This window comes from Fusarium sambucinum, chromosome I (assembly GCF_050947815.1).
Source record: "Fusarium sambucinum isolate potato_lamoka chromosome I, whole genome shotgun sequence".
Lineage (NCBI taxonomy): Eukaryota > Fungi > Ascomycota > Sordariomycetes > Hypocreales > Nectriaceae > Fusarium > Fusarium sambucinum.
Window position 1 is genome coordinate 6,288,856 of NC_139294.1, and position 16,184 is coordinate 6,305,039.

The following is a 16,184-nucleotide window of genomic DNA, read 5'->3' on the forward strand; positions in this document are numbered from 1 at the left end:
CTCTACTCATGTACCTATATATATATACATTAAACCTATAGTACCATATGTACATTGATGCACACAGCCATCACGACGTGGCACTGGGGTGTTGAGTACTCAGCCCTATCGAGTTTCTTTCTTCCCTGGCATGTAGACTAATTTCTAGTATCGCGTACTATTAGGGTTGACGACCAAAGCTAAGCTTGCCAATAGTCTCGACATGTGACGAGCAAACTGCTGATGGTATTGGCGATGCATACGAAAGTAACCTTCCGTTGAGAGTTGTACAGTCAGTAAGGCAGTGAGACGGCACAAGTAGGTGCAGCAGACTAGGTAGGCTACTTGATTGAGTTATGCTGGATTCAACACCATGACAACCTCAGACTGTCGGTCGCAGCCAGCCACAAATTAACTATTTCGTCCACTCCACAGTATGTAGACGAGGTCCCTGTATTTGATTCATTTCGCCTTGTCTAAAGACCGTGCAGCGGCGGCCGCTCTGATAACAATGCTGTTTGACATCTCAGACTGCTGTTCTGCATGGCTTCGGATGTTTGAGTCGTGCCGTTAAAGGACAGGTGGTTTGTGCTTTTTTCTTCCTTTTCCTTTTTCTGTCTGATGGTACGAGAAGGAAGGAAAAACGATGAATCGACCACTCCTGTTGCCAGATAGGCGCGAATTCCGCTCGCGCATTTCCGCACTCTTCATTTGTCCATCTAAACGACACTTGCCCGCTCGCTTTCGGGAAGGAGACAACCAGTCACAGAGCCACAGGGAGCGGCTATTCCCGTTCAGTCAGGGCAGCTGCCACCTCCTGACCCCTGCTTCAATTGAAAGAAGGCTTGTATCAAAGTGGAGAAGACCCTTGATCATCACCATCACCACCATCAATCACCGTCAATCACCAAGCAGCAGGTCCGCCTTGGCGTTAATTAACCGTACATCGATCATGTAGGAGGTATCTGTAGGTAGGTATTCGAGACCGACGACATGTTTTACTTTCTTTTCCCTCCTCTACTTCATCATTTTACCGTCGTGTCTGATACTTACATGCATGGGTTCAATCATTGTATACCCTGGCGGTTCTAGGCCATCAAAGACTACACCTTCTACACAAAACGGTACCAAGTGGCGCCATTTCAATGCCGGCAGTTGAGAAAGGAAAATGTTGCTAATTGAAAGCAGACTATGGATACCAAGTTCGGCTCGCGATGGAGTTTATTCATGCCGTAGAGCGAGATTACAGCACTACCTGTGGACGGCATCAACTAGACAAACGTAATCTAACAGTACACAGTGTACCTGCGAAATGGGTGGCTACAACACAAATAGTATTGCAGAACAATCAAGATCATTTTATCCCCAATTACCTCAACAACCAAATCCATTTGATGCAAAGACGTAATACATGAAAGAGTCTTTCCCTGGTTGTTCATTGGAATTACCTTTGACTTCAACGCGGTTGGTGACATTTTCTATGCAGTAATGTACTGGTTTCACGACTGCCCATCCATCCCTAGTGGGGTGTGTTCCTCTCTGGCGGGAAGCCCCGCCGGCAACGCTACGCTACCATGTCGAAACGAGGGAGGGTGTGGCTAAGATAATGACGCTAATAATAAGCAAGGTAGCAGCACTAAAAGCCGAGCTCCTCCAATCTCTGGGACCAGGCTGGCGCGTAGGGCTGAGCACAGGCACATCCAACAAGGACAGTGCCTGCTGTGCGATCTGCGTCCCCCGTCAGAGATGGAACTCTCCTTGCAGTCTGACTGACTCCCCTGTAAAAATAAGACTCAAACCGACGGCCAGCGCAAGAGTTTCTGACTCTGAATCCCAGATGCCAAGCCGCACTCTATCTAACCCACCCTCTTGCTACCTTGCCTTGTCTTGCATCCATACAATTCCTGCCTCGAGACGCCCAGATTGGCAACGACCGCGAATGCACCAGTAGCCTTTCGTGATGCTACCTCTGAATGGTTCTGCGCTCCCTATGTCTCGCGAGGCCGTAGCCATTCATCGTAGCATCACCGCCATCACCGCCTATAATCCTGGGATGGCCGAGGCCGCTTATAACCACCCATCTCAATGACAACGACAGTGACGATAACTTCAAACTTGTGTTGCTTGACGAATGCATCAATCATATCTCGTCAGCCAGCACGGCACAGCACAGCACAGCACAGCACAGCACAGCACAGCACAGCACAGCATAACAATATCATGATTTGTTTGTTTGATTCCTTCTCGGAGCTCTCTACTCTACGCAGCCAATCCACATTCCTCAGCTACAACAAAACCCGGGTTTCTTACCAAAACAAGTGCCTTGTGTCAGATCGAAAAGGCGGGCGGCATGAATGCGTTTTCAAAGTTGCGGAGTAAAAACGCAAAACAGCGCTTGCAAAGTCAAGATGAGGAGAGAAAAAACAAAAAAAGCAAAAAGCAAAAAAAAAGGCATGAGGTATCAATAATTCATGGATAGAGATGCTAGCTACCTCCCTTCCTTGGCCCTGGCTGTCTGTTCTGTTCTGTTCTGAATCAAATCCTCGGTTCAGAGACCCGCGCTTGTCCACATGGGTACCCGACGCACATTCCAGCGGTCGGCCGACCCAAGCTCTCTGAGTCTGTTCTCTGACCGTTAACCCCTGGCTTCTTACAAATCTCTAATTGGCTCTTGCGATGCTACTAAGTCGATAGAGTTGCCAAGCTCTCTCGGCTTCACCGATGTGAATAAACCACCATCCACCAAATCTCACTGTCGTTCCGCCGCCATTTCCGTGCTCTGCGCTCCGCTGTGTCCTTTTTTGGCGAGTCCGTTTATCACGAGTCCTCCATTCAGAGTCGGCTTTGACTTGGTTGCTCGCGTCACAACACCAAAGATGGCCCAGCCTGATTATTGGTTGCTTGACTCCCACCGGACAGCCAATACACCAAATGCTGCATAGTCAACCTCATCAACGCTTGTCAAGATGCTACGATAATGTACGAATGCAGTAACCTCAAGATCGCGGACATTACTTTTCGGGCTATTGGCGTTTTGGATGTATGCTTACCTATCCAGTCAACCTGCTCTATGCGTTTCAACCCTGAGAAGCACCCTCGCTGTGCTTACACGAGTGACCCAGTTCGAATACAGACACCAGCATATGTTTTAGCGGCAGCATCGAACGTTGATCTTTTCCTCTCCAATCATTATAATACATACCATACACATGTACGAAGCACCTCGTCATCTGTCTTTCGCATTGTTCGTATTGTAGAGTCGAGTCTCAGCACCGATTCAATCCTTGTCCATTTGACTAATACAGTTTTAAGTAGCTTTCATCAATCAACAAGTCCTCATTTACGAAATACTGAAGAGTCCACAATGTCGCACAAACCCTTGAGCCGAGGACACTGACGCTGATCAATGCTTGATCTCGGGGACATGAGACTCTCCGACGCTCTAGCAGAACAGGTCAACCGTAGCCCTCGGGTCAACAAGGCTACCGTACTCTACGGGCCAGGAAACTAGGCCGTGCTCTGTCGATCACATACAATCACCCTGTTGTAATGGGTCTTCACGGCGTTTAATGGGCAGCCATGGTGGTCCAGGTATCACACACATATCCACTCTCATCATCATATCATGATAAAGCACCACAGACCATCAGTCTCCCGAGATTCGATGATGAATCGTCCACAACGTCATGGAGCAGTTGTTCTGGGGCTTCCAAGGTCCATCATCATCATCGAGATTGATTGACATTGCTTCTTCACTCCCCTGCATTGTCCTACAGAACGTCGCACTTCCCAACAAAAACTCCATTAAGATGCATGTGGACAACAGGAGTCCACTCAGAGCCCAGCCTTCTGTCCTTTAAAGTCCCCTTCCGGCACAGAAAAACATATTTTGTGACGACGACAACGCGAGAGTAAATTCTGCTAGTCTATAGCTGGTGTGGGGGTTTATTAGTGTCCGTTGAAACAAACACGCACAGCCGGAGCTTGAACCGTTCAAGCTTTTTCTTCTTGACTGGTAGACTAGCAGTGGTCTGGGCGATTTTTATTCAAGGGGCAGCCTTGTAGGCTCAAGAGTTTACGGTAGTCCAGTTCCAAATGTAATAGCCTTACGCGAGTGTGCGAGCGCCACCAGTCTAACGACCAGACTAAGCCTGCTAATAACCCGTTGGTAACTCGATCGCGGCCTAGAACGCGGGAATTTTAAAAGGAAGGAGGGTATCTGTAATTTCAGTGCCTACGAGATCAAGATAATTATCAGGAGCCGCCATTGACGCAGAGATTCTCTTCGGAGCGCGGTCTAGATGCAGTAGGGACACTGGTGTCTAACGTGGTGTTTGGGCTCGGAAAAATAAAATTGGCCTACTTGGTAGAAGTCTATTGCAATTGCCCTCCTTCATCGATGTCTGCATATTAGACTTGGAGGACGGCACTTGACGCTGGCGGCCTGGGCGCCATTCAGCCACGATCCAGACTGTCGGACTGGCTTATTGAGCTAGACGAGCTATTGATGCAGTCTTTTGAATCAACGATCCGACTATTCGGTTCCATGAACAAACTGTGCGAAGCTATACCTTTTAGTTGCAGTTGTACAGCAGAACTGTGATATCAATTAACTGTCAAATTGATACAGGACCAGTTACCAGAATGCCTCAATGTTGGCTCCATTACTCTGTACCATGGGTATTCGCTACAGGTACATGGGACAGTAGCTGGAGGAAATTGGGAGCTCGAAACCCTATCTGATTGCGACGCACCCCCTACGCTGGGAAGTTCCTCGAGGGGATAATCTCAATACGTTCCTGGCGATTCACATGATCATGTCGACGAGAGGCTCCGATACTGTATGTAACTACATGCAGTAAGTGGTATCGGTAGCAACCTTGAACTCAATTGAGTGAGGGGACCCGACACAATGGATTGATGCGCGCCTTGCCGCCTCAGAGCCGCCCCCCTGTTCAAAAAGTCACATCAACAGGCTTGGTTGAGACTCATCGGCCCCTCTTTGCGGCTTGCGGCCCTCGAGGATCTTGGCCACGTGTGTGAGTCGTCGCGATTGACATTGACAGGGCTTATTGACTGGCCTGGGAGCAGAGTGGGATAATGAAAAAAGCAAAAAGAAGAAACAAGATGCCCCGACAAACCCCTGGCCCTGTCCTGTCCTGCCTGTCCTGTCCTGTCGCGACAAGCTCCGACGACTTTCGGAAGGATCCAGTGTCTCCATATTCAACTCATCATGAGATTGATTGACGTTACTCTGACCCTGGAGCTTGCAAAAGTCGGCCGTTCCCAGCAATTGGTTGTACAAGACCAACCCAAACAAGAGACAAACCAATATGTGTGTGACTGCTTGCCTCGGAGTGTCATGCATCCGAGATTGTTGCTGCATGTCGAGAATCTATGTTTGGCTCAGAGCATAGTACCTACTATACACACATACATACAAGTTTATCCTAGCCTTTCCTTTCCTGCAATTCAACTTGGATGTGACCTTTTCCAACTCTCCCCGGTCGAATCGCATGCCTTGTGCCTCGAATTGTGGGTGTTCCGGTTGCCTTTTTTGCTTGCCAGATCACCAATCTCGCCCTGTGCGACCCAGAATGGTCTTCGCAGGAGAGGGTGTGATTGCTAGATCCAGAGCAATGTTGGCGTTAAATCAACCCAGAAAAGCAGCAAATGTAACCCAAGCCCGCAGTGTCGCACTACAAACTGGTTGAGTTGTCTATCGAGTACCGATATATGACATGAACCCCACGGCTAGGCTTTCTCTCTCACCACAAGACGAGCCAATTCCGACCAGTCTGCCTATCCAGTTTCGACATGACGCAAGGGGAGCCTTGTTCTGATCTGACTGACATGGGTTATTGGAGCTACGGCTCTGTTCCGTCTATCGATCAGGAGCTTTCCGCACAATCAGATCTACATTGAAAATGGGGTCTGCGGATAACAATGCTGTACATGGTTAACGGAGAGTTTGACTAGGAAGCCCTCGCTTGCTTCAAGAATGAGACAAGCATCCGTCGTGATAACCATCGGGCGGAGGCTAACATAGCAGGCGGGATCTCGCGCTTGCTTCTCGACCCGCGGGGTAGTTGTCCAAGTGTGATTTAACTCGGAACATGCTATGCTATGGGTTCACCTTATCTCGGACTTTCAATCACTCTGACGTGGCGAGCACAATACTGTGCCCTAGACGCCGTTACAACGTCTAGACTTTAGAGCAGACAATGTCTCAGGTGATTAAGTCCCAGGCCAGACCAGGCCAGGCTAGGGGAAAGGTTGTAGCATTTTACCTTTTGGCCACGGGAAGCTCCTTTGGACCTTCGGTATTGATCTGTGATGCATCGCAGCGAACCAGATTTTAGCAGTAGCAGATCAGTAAACTGTGGCGTGCCCAAATTAGGTACTTGCTGGCCTCGATTGCTTCAAAACCTGTGGGTAGTAGAGCGGCATTGGCACTGGCGTTTTCAACCATGCACCCTCCGGGGCCACGGATACAACACCCCGGTAGGTTTCTGTCTCTCTGCTCGACCCTTGGCCCTGGTTCGCAAGACAAGCCATTCTTTAGGGGCTCGGCGGCTTGTAACCCTTGCTTCTGGCGCGTGACAGCGGATTGCGACTTGGCTTTGGCTCCCTTTGCTGGTTCTGAGAAACAACGCTCGCCTAAACGCGGAATCTTTTCCGCATTTCAACCTCGCTTCCCTCTCTCTCCGCTAAGACGAACAGAGGCCGAATCAGGCGAAGACTAGACGCCGTTTGGACATGAAACGATATTTTAGTTTGCGGAGTTTTATTAGTCGCATAAAAGTGACCGGCAGAAGAAGGCGGAGAAACTAGATAGGCAACTGATGCATCTCGAAATGTCAAGCTTGTAACGTTTTAGGCAGGCAGGACTAACGAGACATGTTGCTCATAATCGCACTCATTACCATTAGGCTTGACGAACAACTGTTGTATTGATTTGGGTGCTGACAATGGTCAACTAAGTGCGTTGGTATGTGCCCAGTTGTAAATGCTATCAGGCGGTATAGGGTAAGACCAGATCCAGTACCAATTATACATTTGCAACTTCATTCCTCCAACCCCATCCTCCAATGGCATTATCTTCAAGTTTCTTCATACCTGAAGCCTCGCATATCTTAATCACTACGTCCCTGACGGCTCTCACCTCATCTTCACTGGCGCCTCCATTCAGCGCACCTCGCAGGTGTCCTTTGAGTTGAGGGTTGACCTTGAAATTTTGATATCAATATCGGAAGTTGACTTGCATGCAGCCAAGTAGTCTAAGGGAAACTTTACTCACATCCTGTGGAATAAGGCTGGCAATAAGGACGAATGAGGTCTCGGCTGGCGTAAGTACATCAGTGTTACTGAGCACGTAGCCATATGTCAACCTTGCCAACAGACCCAAGTCTGGTGTACCTGATCGCTCTAGTTGACCCATTATACGTCTTGATATCTTTCCATATATGCTTTCGAAGAAGCTTTGCCCTCTTTGAAGCACCTGGGCTGGTTGAGTGTCATATACGTCCTTATGTCTGGGTGATGCTGCGTCAGTTCCAGTTCCCGCTTCATCGAGGAGATCCTCTGGCGTTGCCGACTTCAAAGACAACAGAGCATTGATTGTCTAACAAGCCGGTCAGAGTTCAAGGTCTTGTATCCGTGACATGTACTATCGAACCTTTGGCATACCCCCTACAGCTGACGCTTTCAATAGGGCTTCCCTCAGACGTCTGGAGATGCGCAACTTCTCATCATGAGTCGATGCACTGTCCCCACTAACGCCCGAACCTTCTTCAAATGCACTTTTCAACACTCTTGGTAGCTCGTCTGGCCTATTGAGTGCTGACAGGGTTGTTGCCGTGATGAAATACCACGTATTTCGTGGTAGATTGGGTTGTTTGCGGATCGCGGTTAGCAATGCTGGTGTAAGGATGGGGGTTACCGCCGCCATAACTTGAATGGCCTTTCAAAACAAATGATTGAGAGTGAAAGGTAGAAGATGGCAGAATCAGCTTCCAGTATGATTAAGTGATGTGCCCATCTCTCACTAAGCTGATACTCTGTGAGTTTGGCTTTAGGGTAGCTGGCTTCACAATTCCCGATGACTCAGCTTTCCTCATGTCAGAACACGATCACGTGTATCGGCCCCTGCGTCATCGGTCGTATGTCGCTGTCCTTAACGTGGCATCAAGCTCGCTTTCACTGACAGCAGTGACTGCAAGTACTACTACTACACACATTCATCAAAGGTTATCCAGGTTGAACTATGGGGATGAGGGAGTGATCGTTTACTTTTGTCAATTTTGATAACGAGTTGAATTATTTGCTCAACGTCCGTCCAAAACTCCCATGCCCAAGATGCGACTTGGCTGGTATGCTGGGGTAAGTATTGCTTTGGTTGGAGAGCTTGGGGAAGCTATATGGAGCTATGGCTGATCATCATGGACCAATGCTGACAATTCGATTCACAGGCCTCGACGGCCCTTGCGGGTACTGTTGTGCTCTCAGCTTTCTATCAACGGGCCAACTTTTATTCGGCAATGGTATATCTCGCTCAGAGTAACTTTTGCTTATTGGTAAGTGGTTCCGCGATCCCGAGATCGATGCTCCCCTCCCTCGACACAGGACTCATGATATATAGGTCTTGGTCAACTTTGCGCTACTATCCTACAGTAGCTTTATCTACAGCTTAACACGATTGTTCTACGGACCCCTCCGTGCTGTCGAAGTCGAGCAACTCACAGAGCGTGCCTGGTTTGCCATCACGGAAACATGCCTGGCCATGACCATCTTCCGGGAAGAAATAGGCGCTTGGTTTCTCGTAATGTTCGCTGCTTTAATAACTGGTAAAGTTTGGGGATGGATCGGTGATGGACGAGTCGAGGTTCTCGAGCAACAGCCGCCTGCGAACCCACGCCTGTTTCATTTGCGACTTAGCGTGTCGCTCACCCTCAGCTTCATCTACGACATCTATATCCTCCGATACACGATCAATACGGTTATACAACAAGCGAGACCCAATATGATGGTTATGTTCCTCTTTGAGTTCGCGGTGTTGGCGACAAGTTCATGGCGGACAGCAGCCCGATATGCGCTGTCATTGACGGAGCACAATATTCAGGAGCAGCAGAAGCGCAAGCGACTGGCCGAAAGGAGACAGGAAGTCAGAGAGGAGCGAGAGGCTATCGTACGACAACGTGAAGCAGCTGAAGCAGCAGGCGAAGAAGTCTCCAATGACCCTCTCCCGAACGAGGACGACATTGATGAAATGGACATCGAAGTGCCGGGTTGGTCTGCTAAAGGAGAATTTGTTCTTTGGCTTGACCTCGCGACAGGTAAGCTGGACCCCTGACATGGAGCAAACATCACTGACATCGTTAGATTTGGTCAAGCTTGGCATATATATCGTCTTCTTCTTCATGCTCCTCACATTCTATGGATTACCGATTCACATAATGAGAGACCTCTTCATGACGGCACGCGACTTTATAAAGAGACTGAGCGCCTTGCTGAGATATCGAAAGGCTATCCAAGAGATGAACCGCTATCCCGATGCTACCCAGGAAGAGCTTACACGAGAGGATACCTGTATCATCTGCCGTGAAGAAATGCGACCCTGGGATCCTGAGAACAACCCAGGAGCTATGGACAGAATTCGACCAAAGAAGTTACCCTGTGGACATATTTTGCATCTTGGCTGTCTCAAGAGCTGGCTTGAAAGGCAGCAAGTATGCCCTACCTGTCGCAGCCCTGTTACACTCAACGAGAATACTCGCGCCGCTCAAAATCAGGCTGGTGGACTTGGAATACAGATAGGAAGGGGTGGACGCCCTGCCGAACGGCAACAGCCGGAAAACCCTTTTGGTGGGGGTTTTCCTCCGGGACAGCAGAATGGAGGTGCCCAACCCGAACAACGACCAGCTCCGCCACGAGTTTTCAACCTCGGTCCTTTCCGTGTTGGCTTCGGAGCCAATGGGCAGCAAGTTAGAGAACTTGCGCAGCAATTCGGTATGCCTCAAGCTGCCCCTAACCAACAAGGACCAGCCCCTCCTACTCCTGGTGTCGGTACGCCTACTGTTACTGGCCAGACTGCCCCGGCGACTCCTCTTCCCACTGGCGACAACTTACAGAACGCTGGAAATCTGCTACTCCAGGCAGATCAGTTGATCCAACGCGAACTACAATCAGCTCTGATGGCGCATCAAGAGGTGCAGACTCTTCAGCTTCTTCAAGCAGAGTTACAACGCCTTAGACAGAGACATCAAAATCCAGACCAGGCACAAAACCCCCAGACGCACCCGATACCGCCTCCCATTCTTCCACTGGCTCAACCCCTGTTGCATCAGCCTTTTCCTATGCCACTACAGATGCAGATGCAGATGCCTATGCCTACAAACTTCCCGCAATTCCCTGGCATCCCTCCACGGAACCCAAGTCCCCTGATGGCTCGGCATGGCGCTCCCCCTAATGCGGTACACATCCCCTCTGGCAGCTCTGAACTCCCTGAAGGAGTCGTGATTCCACCTGGTTGGTCTTTATTGCCCCTGCAACGTCTCGATGGCAGCCAAGCTTCAACGCAGCACTCGCCGCAAGTAGGCCCTCAAGCTGCGATGGCAGATAATATCAGTGTGGCTCAATCTCCTTTCGCCGCCAGACAACCGTCTCCAATCGGCAGCCGGAACCAAGAAACCCAACCAGCCGAGAATGTATCTGTTCCTACTTCTACTGAGCAGCGCCCCCTTCAGTTCCCAACGCAGCTCACGCGCGCCGTTGATCCGCCTCAGGTCGTTGCGCCGAGTCCTCGCTTGCCCAACTGGGGAGGATCAGCCCAACTGTTTGGTAGCAATTCTCGTCTGGATCAAAATGAACATGGGCCTCGGAGCGAGTTGCAGACAGAGGCAAACTCAAGCCAGTCTGCCCCTGCAGAGGTCATACCTCAGTCAAGTCCAGCAGCTGAACATACGCCACAAGGATCTTCGCCATCGCATAGTGAAGATGATGAAGAGCCGGAAAGTGGCTCCTCGAAAGGCAAGGCCAAAGCGGTGACTGTGGAGGACGTTGAGGATGAGGAGGATAAGGAGACTACAAAGGAGGATTGACCGTAACCAGAATATGATATTTGCCTATTTTCTCGAGCTTTACTTTTATACACACAGGTATCATACACCCGCTCACTTTGATCGGCTCAGTGAAGAGCAGGGCAGCATTTGTTTTTTCTGAAAGATAGCGACATGGCGTTTAAAGGAGTTGTGTATTATTACTCGATCTGCCCCAGGACACAACATAGCATAGTTGAACCATGAAATACAAAATTACCAAAACAACCATTGTACACACAAACGAACACTTAATGTGTAAGCTAGTGGTGCAACCCGTAGTTGTATCAATACCGACGACCCAAAAACACCGTCCCATGACGAACGAAATCAGTGGCAGACAGAGGAACCACGAGTGAAACCGAACAAAGAACCATGCAACATCAATAAATACACGTGTAACAAATATGAACGAAGAACAACCTGAATGATGCAGCTACTAAACAGAGCAGATGAGTCGAAACCAAATGTCCAGAGGAATACTTCTCCTACTCCTTTTGATGACGTCTATAGACGCTGCCATAATGTTCATATTCCAGCAAAAATACACCATTCCTTTCCCTTAGCATCAGCTGCCGAGAAATCTCGAAGCTGGTTGACAATGTTGAAAAAGGGGGCAAAAAGAAACAGAAAGCAAACAATAAACCTGTGCCCGTGCCGAATACCCAAGAACCCCCATTATACCTGTTTTTATTACCACGTCCGTTGATACCCATAAAACCAGTAACACATTAATCATTCCTTCTTGACTCTTCCATCTTGCAATGGAACAATGATAAAAGATCCGACACCTTTTGACCACTCGGGAGAGGTTGTTGAGGGACGTCCGGCTGTTTCCTAGGCGTTAAGGGCATCCAATTCATCTTCCTTAGGCGGTAAGGGCGTTTCGTACTGCGGTATATCTTCACCCTTCTCCCATGCGGCGCCGGGTCCGGAGTAGCTGGGTTGGGGTATCGTTGACGGTTGCGAGGTTGAAGTTGACTCGGGGTCGAGACGGCCACTGCTCATATCGCGCAAAATGCCTGCTGATCTTTCGCCTTTCATCGGCTGTGGGCTTAACACACCTGAGGCGGATGACGCAACATAAGTAGGTGACTTTCCATCTCCCGAACCAAAGGGCAACGGGCGTGTTGGTATCTCGCGACTCACTCCTCCTACTTCTTGATCACTACCCAATCTCTTAAGCAATACGTCCGATTGCTGCTTGGCCAATTTCTGGAGTTGTTCGATCGGATCCTGGTGTTGTAGGATCAAGTCAGTCACCTCGCACAGGCAGTCTGTAGGTCCCCAACGTCTTCCATGCACACATACCCAGTCGGACTGCGTTGGAACGCCTTCGGCTTCAGGAAGCTTTTTCGTTGTTTCATCTTCATTTTCGGCGTCGTCATCTGCAAAGAAGGAGTTTCGGTGGACCGGGGCCGGAGTAACTGGCAAGCTAGGGCGTTCTACAGCACTGGGAAAATCGGTGAGCTTTAGACCTCGCAGCTTGGAACTGCTCTGGTCGTCCTGCCACGCACCGGTTGTCGGGCTTTTTACCCGACCTGTTGAGGAGGTCGAACTCTTACCACGTCGATGACCGCCGCCATGTAGACGGTCAACATACCGTTCGATAGCAGGCACTTCGTCCCAAGCATTTGTGCGTGTGTAAGACGTCCAAGGGTTGGATGGCGTAACCTGTACTGTAGGGGTAGATGCGGTAGATTGGGTCTTTGATTCGGATCCGGATTCTGTAAGGCCTTCAGTTTTTACCGACAGTTGTGTACCAGACTCTTCAGGACTTGATTCTGGTTCTGGCTCAGGCTCTCCTGCAAAAGTTCTCGTGGGTCGAGGTTGGTTTCGTTCCCAGGGAAAGATCTCCGGAGCAGCCTTTGACCGGGAACCCGGCCTCTCCTTTGGTACTTCATACCACATGTTCTTTGGCGGACTCGGGTAACGCTGGGGAGGAACAAACGGTGCAGTGTCACGAGACATTTCGTAATGAGTGAGAGGGAAGTTCATCGCTTCGGGCTTCGAACCGGAGGGAGGGGGGTATCTAGTAAGGTCAGTGTCTCGTGTTCACGGGAAAACATAAAACTCATTCGATGATGACCTACCTTTGAGCATCCCAATCATGCATCATGATTCCCTGGGGTCGGCGGTGTTCGTCGTGAGTTGTACTGGAGCCTGGAAGTTCGTCATGAGATTTTTCGTCTTGTTGCTGATGATCTTCGACTTGCTGCTCACCATGTTGTTGTTGTTCGGTGGAAGTCGAGCTGTGATCATCAGGTTGGTGTTGTTCATCGGAAGTAGGTTGCTCTTGAACTGACTGGGGACGCCATTCTCCCTTTGTAAAGTATTGAACATACTGGGTGGCGGAATCGGATTCCTATGTAGCGAGTTAGAGAATCAATGTTTCCGGTCCACAGGGCGAACTTACCTGGTGTCGATAGTGTCTGTCGTAGACAGCCCACCATCGGCCTATCATTTCGCTAAAGGGGCCACTGCCGGAAGGTGCGTCTCGGCCGGTAAACCACGGTTTGTTTGCGCCAATGAAGTGAACCATGTTGATACTGGACTGAAAGTGTCGGTAGGCGGGGACGTACTGGTAATGTGCAGATGGCGTGACGTTGTAGGTGAAGCTCAAGCGATGGTATTGTTGGCCAAAGTGCATGTTAATCAGGCCCTGATCGGCACCGTCAAAAGAGATGCCCCTCTCAGCCATGGCGGTCATAGCATAGAAATCTCCCATGTTGGGATTCAAAACCATTACACCAGTGTTGAACAGATCTGGCCAACCAATATCTGGAGCCGCAGCAAAGGGGTGGGATGTGTCGAAAAGCTCTTCAGGAGCTCGGTATGCGACGACATCAGCGTCAATGTAGACGATTTTGGAGAAATGGGTGAGTTTCCATAGGTTGATCTTGGTAAAGGCTGAGTGAAGATCGCTACGGTTCATCAGGTACAGGTTGGCTGGGTGGTCATTGCGAATGCGTGGAACAGGGAAGACATAGTCGTAGACCTCCTGTTAGTAAAATGGTTAGTGAAATGGATTCGGGGGTGCAAAATATGTGGTATCCTACCTTGAGTTGTGTGATGGATTCTTCCGATACAGAATCGAGTGTAACCAAGACTGCCAACTTGCGTGTGGCTCCGGCATCGCGAAGAGAGTGAGCGAGGACGAGTGCGCCTGGGGAAGAGTCAGTGAGGCTTTGAGGCAAAGCCAAAAGTCAATTGACGAACCAGGAAGATAGGAATCGCTCAGAAGAAGCTATTGATCGTTAGCAAGATGAATTGGAGCACAATGGACGCAGAAGGAAACGAACCGTAGCATAGATCTGCTCGCCTTGGGTAGCTTGAGCAGCCATGATGGTGTAGAAGCAGGAGTAGTTGACCAGCTAAGAAAAGAACCTCGACGCAGATTGTCCAGGTTATTTACAGCAGGTTGAAGAGGTCGGTCAGCAGCTCATGGAAAGAAGATATAGAGGAGGAGTTCAAAGATCACGATTTGAGAAGCGTGTCGAGGAGCCCAGACCAACAAGAAGGGAAAACAAGGTCGATTCAGCAAGGGTGCCCGGTAGACGCTAAAGATTAGCACGGACAATCGCTGGTCTATGCTTGTTTGAAACGGTGCAAGAATCAACAGTGATGCCCAAAGCTCTCGGGTTTAGAGTCTGGTTGATGAGGAGCAGGGTTGGAGAAGGAGGTTGAAGAGGGGGACAAAGAGAGAAGCGAAGGGCAAGCGAGGAGGCGTGACGTGATGGGGATGGGGAGAAATAGAAAGAGAATGGGCAGGTGTTCCATCCACATCCAGTGAGTGTATGTGATGATCCGATGATGGGATCCATGGACCCCGGGCAATCTGGAGGGGGGGAACTTCCCAGTCCAGCTTCAGCTCCATAGAGCTCCAGTGAACTAACTCACCATAGGTCAGAGCGCAATGGAGCAATGGAGCACTGGAGCACTGGAGCTTGGGCTGCTGCCCCCCAGGTAAGCTCCTGTGGGGGGACACCCACTGAGAGATAGCATAGGTGGATTATACCTAACCCAACTTCTTGCCCGTTCTATCAGAAAAGAGCTCAATGAGTCCAGTCTGTCTGACAGACAGACCGACCCGACCCTTCAGGTACTAAACTCTAACTACCTACCTATCTCAAGCCACAATGACCCTGAGGAACTCTCCTATTCTAGAAACACCGACGTCTCTACTCTTGCCGTTCCAAGACACTCAATTCTTTCCCCCCACGTTGATAGACTAAAAAATAAAAGAGATTGAGGGATTGACTCATGGCTTTGAATCGTACAAAATTCGAGACCGTTTTGGTGTTCCCTTGGGCCTGGGTACTACGTACGTGGTCTATGAACATAGGTAGATCATAAATCGGAGTGGGTTTTCCATCCTAGTAAACCGCCACTAATTTCAACGGCTGCACGATGATGGAGTTTTATAAGTTTCTTGTCATGGTTCTTGAGCTTCAAAACACCAACATCACTTCACAACTGATATCCACAAACTACCTATGGTACGCACCCTGCATATGATGCTCGTATCATTCAACCATCCAGGGTTAAGTTCGCCAGCGGGCTTCTGCATACAACCGAAACTGGCCACATATCCCCCTTGTAAGTCGCTGCGAGAATGTGACGCGCCGTTCAAATACGTCCACTTAATCTCAACCATTCCAACCTATGGTCCCTTAGGTTGGTAAAAAAAAAAACATGTTGGGTTGAGTTGTACAGAAAATCCCGCTTCAGGACCCCTTTCTAATTTCGCCCTTTGAGTATTATAAAGACATTCAATCTCCTAAAACTCGGCTTAGATGCCAGTTCCTAAACTGAACCAGAAAAGCCAAGTTAGTGCTAGTTAAAACTGTGACGTAGATTTGGTGTTTTACACTTGCAGATCAGATTTGGTGCCACTCGGGCAGAGCCCACCGAGACATTTAGATCGGGACAAAGACACGCGAGCCTTTATTTTTTATTTGTTTTTTTCCAGCCATGCATACTGCACCGCCCATGCCAATGAACTTGTCTCACTCTGACATATGTCTTCCCTAGGTGTCAACAGTTCTGCAGTGTCGGGATCTGCAAAGCCTGCATGATTTAGCTCAATGTGTCTGGCCTCAACCCACC

At 49.4% G+C, this 16,184-nt stretch overlaps 3 protein-coding genes across 3 annotated transcripts; 1 reads left to right on the forward strand and 2 right to left on the reverse strand.

Moving 5' to 3' along the window:
• Nucleotides 1-7,030: 7,030 nt before the first annotated feature.
• Nucleotides 7,031-7,930, reverse strand: FSST1_004737 (AhpD-like protein; the record flags this gene model as incomplete). The annotated part of the gene is made up of 3 exons (XM_083230941.1): nt 7,031-7,207; nt 7,280-7,603; nt 7,658-7,930. The coding sequence occupies 3 exons, from the start codon at nt 7,928-7,930 to the stop codon at nt 7,031-7,033; spliced, it is 774 nt and encodes a 257-aa protein (XP_083088167.1).
• Nucleotides 7,931-8,328: 398 nt separating this feature from the next.
• On the forward strand, nt 8,329-11,078 carry FSST1_004738 (E3 ubiquitin-protein ligase HRD1; the record flags this gene model as incomplete). Its single annotated transcript, XM_083230942.1, has 4 exons — nt 8,329-8,361; nt 8,451-8,555; nt 8,621-9,314; nt 9,361-11,078. The coding sequence occupies 4 exons, from the start codon at nt 8,329-8,331 to the stop codon at nt 11,076-11,078; spliced, it is 2,550 nt and encodes an 849-aa protein (XP_083088168.1).
• An 834-nt stretch (nt 11,079-11,912) lies between these two features.
• FSST1_004739 (glycosyltransferase family 8 protein) lies at nt 11,913-14,419 on the reverse strand (the record flags this gene model as incomplete). Its single annotated transcript, XM_083230943.1, has 6 exons — nt 11,913-13,107; nt 13,169-13,440; nt 13,492-14,076; nt 14,135-14,241; nt 14,295-14,322; nt 14,378-14,419. 6 exons carry the CDS (start codon nt 14,417-14,419, stop codon nt 11,913-11,915), a joined length of 2,229 nt encoding a protein of 742 aa, XP_083088169.1.
• Nucleotides 14,420-16,184: the final 1,765 nt, after the last annotated feature.